The sequence below is a fragment of the Centropristis striata genome, chromosome 14 (genome assembly GCF_030273125.1).
Source record: "Centropristis striata isolate RG_2023a ecotype Rhode Island chromosome 14, C.striata_1.0, whole genome shotgun sequence".
NCBI lineage: Eukaryota > Metazoa > Chordata > Actinopteri > Perciformes > Serranidae > Centropristis > Centropristis striata.
The window spans coordinates 6,465,355-6,475,716 of record NC_081530.1 but is presented as its reverse complement, the minus strand read 5'-3'; the positions used below and the strand labels follow the sequence as shown (position 1 = coordinate 6,475,716).

Genomic DNA, 10,362 nt, shown 5'->3' with positions numbered 1-10,362 from the left:
ACATTTTATTAAACATATTAAGTAAAATGAAATGACTACAGAAATGTTTAGCTTTACATTTGGTCAGACATTTAGATTCAACATTTACATTTAAAATGTACATTTAAGATTTAACATTTACATTGATATTTAATATTTAGGTTCAACATTTTCACTAAGATTTAACATTTAAATTTAGATTTAACATTTAGCGTTTACATATAGATATAACATTTAATATTCAACTTAAATGTAATATGAATTGTTCTTTCTTAAATGTATGTAAATTAGCTAAATGTGTAGAAAGTGAGCTAAATAATTGATTTCCTTCAGCAAAAAAACAAACTGAATGATATTTTACATGTGGTGCCCCATACTTGCAAACTTAATAATTTGATATGTATAATCAGAATAATGCTTATCTTTTGTCAAAAGTCATTTTGAAAAAAAAATTTAAATAAAAATATCATAGTCAGTCCTTTTCATTTACACACAAACACACACACAAACACACACACACACACACACACACACACACACACTTCCTTATACTTCTGTCTTTGTGAGAACCCTTCAACGACATAATGTAGTCCGAAGCCCCTCAGCCTAAACTGAACCATCAAAACTAAATGCCAAACATAACTGTAACCAGAACATGAGCTGTGAATTGTCTTGAGTTGATGAAACTTGTGACAATCCATTCCTTCACTAAACTGATCATATTGTATAACAGATGAACAAACAACCTATTGTTAGCTATACTGGCATACTTCCCAGAATGCATTGCATTTGAGCACACTGTGCTGGGAGGGCTCTCAGTATGCTCTGTCAGCTTTCTGGCGCTTGCTTTTCTCTGGAGCACCTCCTTCTGCAGTGAGTGGTGAGCTCACTGTACAGCCTGAGAAATCATATTTTACTAATGTTATTGTTATAGTCAGAAAAATTAGAAATGTAATTTTAGCTGCACTCATCAATGTGTTTATATCAAAGCAGCAATGTTTTGTATTAACAGTGGATGGCATAGTTACTTGTGTGTTATCATGTGAGTGCCAGGCTTGACGTCACATGATACCTGGGCCCAATAAGACTTTTTACTATAGACTATTGGTAGGCAACCTGTGTTAGCTCCCTGTGGCTGTGACAAAAAATATACAGCATTCTAATATATACATCATTAACCCTTTATCAGGCAAAGAACTATATTTGGTAACTTCAGGTAATATTTCGAGAAAAAAGTTGCAAATTTACTAGATTAAAGTGGCAAATCTACAAGAAGAAAAGTCACAGATTTAAGAGATTTAAAGTGGCAAATCTGCGCGAAAAAAGTCACAGATTTACGAGAAAAAAGTAGGGAAAAAGCCACTTTTTTTCTCCCAGATTCACCACTTTAAATCTCATAAATCTAGGCATTTTTTTCTCGTTGATTTGCCACTTTAATCTCGTAAACTTTTTTCTCAAAATATTATTGTCGTTTTTTGTTTTTTTTTACACATTCTGGCTGTAAGTAATATCCTCCAATATTCTCTGGGGTTGAAATTTGGAATTTGCAAGTATTTCAATGAGTGCCCTATTAAGGGTTAAAAAAATGTTTTAACATTTTAGTTATCTAAAATGTGCGCCATTGCTTACGAAAGTCCACGGCCCAGCGCCTTAATCACTAAATTTTGCGAACTTACAGTCTAGTTTTTAGTTTCCCTAGCTAGGCTAGCTCTTTCCTGAGATACTTCTTCTGTGTCTAGCCTCTGATTGGCACTTTGGTTGTCGCTACATTCTGAAAAAATCATATAAGTAAATACTCATTATGACCTATTAATAATATTGATGGGCTAATTTAGACTTAGTATGCTGCTTTATTTTAATTGTAAGGGTCAAAATAAGTTTTTTCCAACACTGGCTAGTAGAAGTATGTAGAAACAACAGTGATAGCTCCAGGAGCAGTAGCACGTTGGATTTTACATTGTATTGAAGAAATATCATCAAATATATTTTTTTTACTTCACTGTTCATCTGTTGGAAAATAAAAAGGCAGAGTATGAATCATGAATGTATGAACACTTCCATATTTATTCAAAGACAATCTGGATGTACAGCAATAAAAACAAAGATAATAACCAGGAAATGATTTTAAGGACAGAAAGAGCTTTCCAGTGCTAAGGTTTCCCATGTGTAAACTGTATTGACAAGCATGTTTTTTACTCTCAGGGTCATCAGGGGCACAAGTCGTCCTCATGCTCACAGCTCAGTCTTCAGAAGCTTCTTAGCTGTCTCCATGTTGCGCTTCACTGAGGGAGGAAGGAAACATTTATGCTCAAACGGTCCGTGTTTCACAAACAGACACAAGCAAACTGTGTTTTCTGCAGCACTTACAGTGTTTGAGGTCACCGGTCTCATAGGTGTACAGGCGGTTCGAGTAGGGACCGTTGAGGTCGGCCCTCACTGTCATTGAGGGGTCTGTAAAGACATTATTGGCATTGGATGAGCATTGGACTTTCACTTGTAATGTAATATTTTTGTACTACTGTCTTTATTTAACCCATTGAAGCCTAAAACGCCTGTAAAAACTGCCTGTAAAACCTCTGGGCGATTTTAAAATAAGCCCCTAAAACCTGAAGTTTTTCTGGAAATTCAACAGAAGTGTCAACGCTTCGACTAAATAATAGATTTTTTTTTTAGAAATTAAATTCAAAAAGTATTTGAGAGCTTATACAAATACTACAAAACGATGTATCCGCTTTCCAGGCTTCAATGGGTTAAGGAAAGTATCTGAATATTTCTCCTCCGCTGGATGATAAAATTGGTCAAAGCATCTTACAAACAACATCAAAGATTTATTGAATTATCTCATTATCTTATCACACAACAATGGTAGGTAACACTGTGATCCCCAGGATCAAAATTGAATAGTAGTAGTGTTGACATAGTGAATACCATGGCATTATTATAACAGGAAACTAGTATCTAATGTCCGTCAAAGTACCAACTGCCTTCAGGAAATGTTTTGCTCTTACCGACAAACAGGATTCTGGGAACATACTCTCCATCAGGAGACAGATGTTTGTCCGTGGTCTCATACTGTAGGTGAGAAAAGAAAGAACACATTATCAAACATATATGTCTGAATGGAGATTTAATATAATACAGTAAAATTAATTAATATTCTGTTTAGAGTTGTACATTCACTGCAAAAAAGGGTCTTGCTGCATGGACAGATAATTTCACATGACAAGATTTCTTAAATTAAGATTGTTAAATCTAGAAATAAGCATGTTGTACACTTAAAATAAGAACTCTTAAAACAAGATAAATTAAAGCTGCAAGCAGTGATTAAGTGGCCCAAGCAGAGAGCACTGCAAATTATTTGTTTCTTATCCAGATAAAAAAAAACTTGAAATGTTAGATAATGTATCTTGTTTTAAGATAATTTCCCTCAGATTTAGTGTTTTTATCTTGTTTTTTGCAGTGTTGGTATGATTAAAGGTTCTATAATTTTTTTAAGATAGCTAAAACTTTAAAACTTTAATGCACTTTGTTTATCCAGATAGTCTCTTCTAAAAAGTAATTTAACTTACCATCAGATTGAGGACGATAAAGTCCTCATCAAGCATTTTCTGGATGTTGTAGTCGTCAGCGATAACCTTTTTCAGTGCTGCAAGAGAAAGAGGTTTTTAATTCTACAATCAGTCCAGCGTGTGGCGCAGAACTTCACCAGGATGTGACATCACACATGAGCAAACAAAGACTGCTTGCTCTTCAAACAGGTTTGGCTCTTAACTCAACTGAACACATTTTTCCTGCACGAGGAACTTAATAACTGAAATAAGAGAAGCCAGGAGTGGGACTTACCCTGGCTGTGTGGGCAGTTCTCAAGGTGGAAGAGGACCATCAGAGGCTTGCCTCTGAAACACAAATCAGCTTTATTAACTTCAGTATTTAACTTCAATCTGCAATCGGCCTCAGAGTGAAACATTTGATTTGATTTGATACATCTTTATTGTCCCCGAGGGGCAATTTGTTCTGCATTCAGTAGTTAAAAATGTCACACAACAAACAAATAATCATAATAAATACAAAACACAGAACATAAAAACATTAAAGTATAAAAGCATATGGGAGACATCATGGAATATATCATTTTCCATTGCCACAGAAACATTTTGATGTTGCTGCTACAACTACTGCTTACCTTGACCGGGACCAGTAGAGACCCTCCTCGTAGGTCTGAGCCCAGATCAGCTGATCACCCCAACCTGAACAGACATGGACAGCATTTAAGAAAATGATAGTATTTGTGATTTTATGCTTCATTCTCAGTTATTCAGCCTTAGAGGTGCAGACGATGCTCACAGACCTCTGGAAAGGGTCTGGGGGACTCTCTTGCCAGATTTTGGGATGTATTTCCCAAAGGCGGAAGACATGGCTGCCAGAACCAAGAATATGGACAACGCTGCTTTGATCATCCTGATAGTGTTAGGCTTACTGAAACAAAAACATTTAAAGTTGAATTAGTGAAGGATCAGATTCAACATGACATCACATTTGGCAGGAATGAAAGAAACGTAACCGTTCCCCTCCATTTGAGAAGGAAAAGAAAATGCTACATCTGGTAGTTTCTACCCAGAATAATCTAGGGTTTTTAATTATTTGGTGAAATTTTTACACTCAAGTTATTACTATTTAAAAAAATATAATCACAGACTTTTTTTATAATCACAGAATGAAAATTCCTTGACTGTATTCATACAGTTTTAGCAGACTGAAGTTAAAAAAAAAAAATACCAGAAGAGTTAATTACCTGGCTGGTCAGGTGAGAATCGAAGTGGACTGCAGTTCCAGGATCTGCTGTACCTGCACTCTCACCTGTCCCGTATTTAAACACCCTTCCTCTGCAGGCTCCGCCCTCTATCCCACACACACACACACACACAAACACACACACATCCGCCCCGTCCACCCTCCCGTGTGTGTAAATTCCAATTATCGAGTATCTAGAGCGCCTGTACCAGAGGTGGAAGAAGTATTTAGATCCTTAGTAAAAGTACTGTGAAATGACTCCACTACAAGTAAAAGTCCTGCATTCAAAACTTACTGAAGTAAAAGTACAAAAGTATCAACATCAAAATGTACTTAAAGTATCAAAAGTAAAAGTACTCATTATGCAGAATGAACCCACCCAGATTGTTTTATATATTTTAAATATATTATTAAATTATTATTGTTGGTGCATTCATGTAAGCAGCATTTTACTGCTGTCATTTTAACTACTCAATATACTTTATGTGGTTTAATTTATAAACCAGCTTTATCACTTTAAATTGATCATGTTTTTCATGTTAAATCTCGACCTGAAAAGTAACTAAAGCTGTCAGATAAATGTAGTGGAGTAAAAAGTACAACATTTGCTTCAAAATGTAGTGAAGTAGAAGTTTAAAGTTACAAATGTGGAAATACTCAAGTAAAGTTAAAGTACCTCAAAAGTGTACTTATGTGCAGTACCTGAGTAATTATACTTTGTTACATTACACCAATGTCCAGTACATATAGGCTTACATTTAAGCTTCTTTTTTGCCTTGTCTTCTTCTTTTCACTTTTCTGAAATGTTGCTTTAGTAGCTATTACCTTAATCTAGTGTAATCTAATCTTGTTTTTCAATGGATTTAGTTCTCTGCACACCTGAAAGAAGAGCAAACACAATTCTAACTGGTTTTGCATTCTGTTATATTAAACCAACTGTAGTTTCCGTATGGACACTGGTGGATAATTAATAATGAAACCTAATATTACATAGCTTCATTTGTGATATGGGTGAGACGGGATGTTTGGCCCGGGTCCAAGGACAGGTCAGCATAGCAGTGAGAAGCTGGATGATGACTGGTCGCTATGTGATTGGCTCAAGACACAAAGGGTGCAACACACTCATTCACTCATGACAAGAAGATGAACAATGCATGATAATATAACAATTATCACCTACTTACAGTGTTGGAAAGTAACTAAGTACTATACTTAAGTACAATTTTGAGGTAGTTGTACTTTACTTGAGTATTTCCATTGTATGTAACTTTATACTTCTACTTCACATTGCAAACATAACATGATTAGACATTTTTTTATTGAACCTCATAACAGTATATTAAGTAGTTAAAATAAGCCCTATCTTAGCGAAATTCAAATACTGCTTACATAAAGTAATAAATTATTTTATTTATTTTTATTTTATATTGTTACTATTTATTATTACAGATTATATTATATATTACATACTGTACTATTATTATTATATACTGTCTAGTCACTATAGCATTGTTGCCATCATATCATCAGTATAATTACCTTCATCTTGCCAACCTATCTATCTATCTATCTATCTATCTATCTATCTATCTATCTATCTAACAATATATTTGGAAAATATAAAGCAATCTGAGTTCTACTGCAAATACTGTGGTAGTGGACAATTAAGTAAGGTATAACAGTTAATGCAATAATAGTTGAAGCATGCAATCAGAATGTTTAAACTGAAACAAACTTAGATTGTTTCAGCACCCAGCAGGATAGTCAACTCCAGGGCATATTGGAGCATTTCTGTGCTGGAAAGTAACTAAGTACATTTACTTAAGTATTGTACTTAAGTACAATTTTGAGGTTATTGAGTGTTTCCAATTTATGTAAGTTGATACTTCTACTGCACTACATTATGAGGCAAATATTGATCTTTTTACTCCACTACATTTAGCTGACAGCTTTAGTTACTACACGGATCAAAATTTTTAAAAAATTTAAAGTGATTAGCCTTTTTTATGAGAAAAGTTGAACACTGCTTTCATATATGCATCAATAATAATACTAATCCAATAATATATTTGGAATATATAAAACATTCTGAGTGTGGCCATTCTGTATAAGAAATACTTTTACATTTGATACTTTAAGTACATTTTGATGCTGATACTTTTTGTTTTCTTGAAATTCTAACACTAACTTGCTGTATTATGATTGTACAGTATATTGCTGTGAAGACAATGCATTGTGGGAGTTATCATGATTGCTCAGGCTTTCCAACGATCAAAATTATATTTTCTTTTCAGGAATTTACTGTTTTCAGCTGAGCATGTCAGGAAAATAAAGTCATTATTTTCGAGAAGAAGAAAAGTTTTATTTTATTTCTTTTTTTTGTCTCGGCTGAAATAATCACAATGTGTAACATAATTTAGAGTTAAACATTTAAATGTCACGCTATTTTTTTTCTTCGTTACGAGACAGTTTGTCAGTAAACGGACCTGTATTTCTATAATACAGTAGAGGTACTGTACATTTTACAATCCAATCCAATCCAATCCAATCCCCCTTTATTTGTATAGCACATTTAAACAACACAAACGTCTCCAAAGTGCTGTACATAAAATCAACAATAAAACAAACAATTCCATATACCAATCAGCAATCAGCAGTAACTTACTGGCGAAACTACTGCCAGTAATTTACTGCAATTTTACAGTAAAAGGTTTTACAGTGTACATATAACCTGACAACATGTTAAAACCTGAATTCTATGAGTAGGACACATTTTAAATACTTGCATAGTCTAAAATGACTATGAGCATCTAGCAGACATTGAATTGTGAAGGTGTCCTGTGTGCTCTGCCTGAGATTTATCTTGACGCATCGCAACAGTCTCCTGTGTCCTGAAGCTGGGGGCTGCTATCAATGGCAGCTTTGTTGAGTCTCCACCCTGTAGGGCCCTCCTGACAACAAATCTGCCTCTCTCTCAGAGAGCAGTTGTCCTTCATCCTGGAACAGCAACGTCTCTAACTGTCCACACTGAAATCCTCTTTCTGTGGGCCTGCTGTGCTGCTCACCAGTGGAGCATGACAGTCTTCAAGCAGCTTTTTGTAGCTTTTTGTAGTTGTTCTCTTTGATTTTTTCCTACAGCATATGAACAAAGCTACATTTCTATACAAGGGAAAAATATGAAGCAAGAAATAAAATTATGAAACAAAAGCACAATACAAATAGAATATAGATTATTTGACTAATGCCATTTGTATTTTGATTTATCAATGCAGCTGTTTAACTCTACATTTTCAGGTTATATATGAGCCAATGAGCTCAGAGTGATGAGTGTTACATATAAAAGAGCCATATTTGTTTATTTCAATATATTTTTTGTGGTCTGACACATCATATTATTCTGATAAGCCGCTTAATATCCAGGGTTACTAATAAGTGTATATGTGCTTGATGAATAGTTTATTTATAAGCCATTAATAAGAACATTTGGAGAAAAAAAAATCATTATCCAGCAGGACATTTGCTTGGTCTGTGTTAATCAGTCAGGAAGAAGTTTGTTTGTTGACCTCTAACCTAGTGGAAAAGGCTGCAGAGGGGACAGATTTGGACACTTTCTTTCTTACAACTTATCAACATGTGCCGCTTTTATGGATTCTGAATAACAATTAGCAAATGATTTACTATCGTTTGTTATTGGGGGTCTGGATTGCACAATTACTTGAGTTTTTCCGGACAAAGGAAAATGACAACTGTTGCAATACACAAAATAAATAGGGCAAAGGGTCAATACATAGTGTAATATAGTGCATGTGTATGGCATTAACTAACTCAAAAATTGGAAACAAAATCATAGAACTATAAAGATTGTGGTAAGAACTGTACAACTTTGGCACCCAACTGAAATTGAATGTATTACTATGTAGACTTGATTTTTTTATGATTACAAATATTTTTCCATGTGTGTAACAAACACAAAGCATTTTGTCAACGTGTCAGCGTGGGTTCTCTCCAGGATCTCCAGGACCTCTCACTGTCCAAAAACATGCAGCTTTGGCTATTTGGTGACTCTAAATTTCCCGTAGGAGTGAATGAGAGTTTGAATTGGTGCCTGTCTGTATGTGTCAGCCCTGTGATAGTCTCTCCCAATGTCAGCTGGGACTGCCTCCAGGCCCCTGCGACCTGCGATAAGCGGTTAAGGATAATGAATTAATGAATGAATGAAAGATGGATGATGATGTTACACTCTACAAAAAAAACACAAATGGGATAGGAGAGAATGTCAGTCAGAAATGAGTGTTTTCCATGGCCATGGCACATTACGCAAGTCTTTTTTCTATTCTGCCTTCATAACATTCACAGATGTTTCTGTGGGTGATTGCAGCAAAGGTTGACATTTTTGTTGAAGTGGCACTGAAACAGGACATTTACATGATTACATGCTTAGGTCCCATAATGACCAACTGAACCAACTTGACAGTATAGCAAACTACAGGTACATCTAAAACAATTAGAATATCATGAAAGGTTCAATCTGCTGGTCCTGGGTCAGTGGTGGTTTGGGGCCATGTCCTCTGCTGCTGTTGGTCCACTGTGTTTTCTGAAGTCCACAGTCAACATAGCAGCCATCTAGCAGGACATTTTAGAGTCTTCATGCTTCCACAAGCTCTTTGGAGATGCTGGTTTCATTTTCCAGCAGGACTTGGCACCTGCCCACACTGGCAAAGGTACCAAAAGCTGCTTCAGTGACCATGGTGTTACTGGGCTGGACTGGCCAGCAAACTGGGCTGACCTCAACCCCATAGGAGTCTATGGGCTGTTGTCAAGAGGAAGGTGAGAGGCACCAGATGACCTGAAGGCTGCTATAAAAGCAACATGGTGCTGTAGGCTGATCTCCTCCATGCCACCAAGTATTAATGCAGTAATTCATGCAAAAGGAGCCCAACCAAGTATTGAGTGTATAGACATGAAGATACTTTTCAGAAGCCTGAAATTTGTGCTTGAAATATCCTTTTTCTTTATTGATCTTGTGTAATATTCTAATTTTCTGAGACACTGAGTTTTGTGTTTTCATTATCTCTAAGCCATAATCATCAAAATTACTAGAAATACAGGCTTGAAATTTCACTCTATGTGTAATGAATCTATGAGTTTCACTTTCTGAAATACTTGATAAAGATATTGAACTTTTTCATGATATTCTAAAAATTTTTTTTAAATGTACCTGTTCTGCTAGTAAAAAAACTGTGAGATGTGGCTTCTGGGAGAAACTGAGTAGGAGGAACCTTGTGTTTGTGCTGTCTTTGTTGGGGTAGGGCTATGAAGCAGTGGCCACCACCATGATCATTCATTCATTCATTCATTCATTCATTCATTCTCCTTAACCGCTTATCTGCACTCGGGACGTGGGGACACCATGATCATGCACAGATTTAGTTCTGCCATGCACAGTTCACTGTCCTGAAATCTGGCAGTGACAACCATTTTTTTAAATGCTTTGCATAGAAGGAATACGCCTTAAAGTGTCCTGCTGTCAGTTTGTCAATTCAGTCTAATGGAAATACTGTTGATTGAACTATTGTCGTGTTTTCTGCTTTT

At 35.6% G+C, this 10,362-nt stretch overlaps 1 protein-coding gene across 1 annotated transcript; it reads right to left on the bottom strand.

Annotated features, from left to right (window-relative positions):
- Positions 1 to 2,088: 2,088 nt before the first annotated feature.
- On the bottom strand, positions 2,089 to 4,819 carry agr2 (anterior gradient 2). The gene is made up of 8 exons (XM_059350817.1): positions 4,772 to 4,819; positions 4,328 to 4,455; positions 4,163 to 4,226; positions 3,823 to 3,875; positions 3,549 to 3,625; positions 2,988 to 3,051; positions 2,347 to 2,430; positions 2,089 to 2,261 (listed from the first exon to the last, which is right to left on the bottom strand). Exons 2-8 carry the CDS (start codon positions 4,434 to 4,436, stop codon positions 2,212 to 2,214), a joined length of 501 nt encoding a protein of 166 aa, XP_059206800.1. The 5' UTR covers positions 4,437 to 4,455; positions 4,772 to 4,819; the 3' UTR covers positions 2,089 to 2,211.
- Positions 4,820 to 10,362: the final 5,543 nt, after the last annotated feature.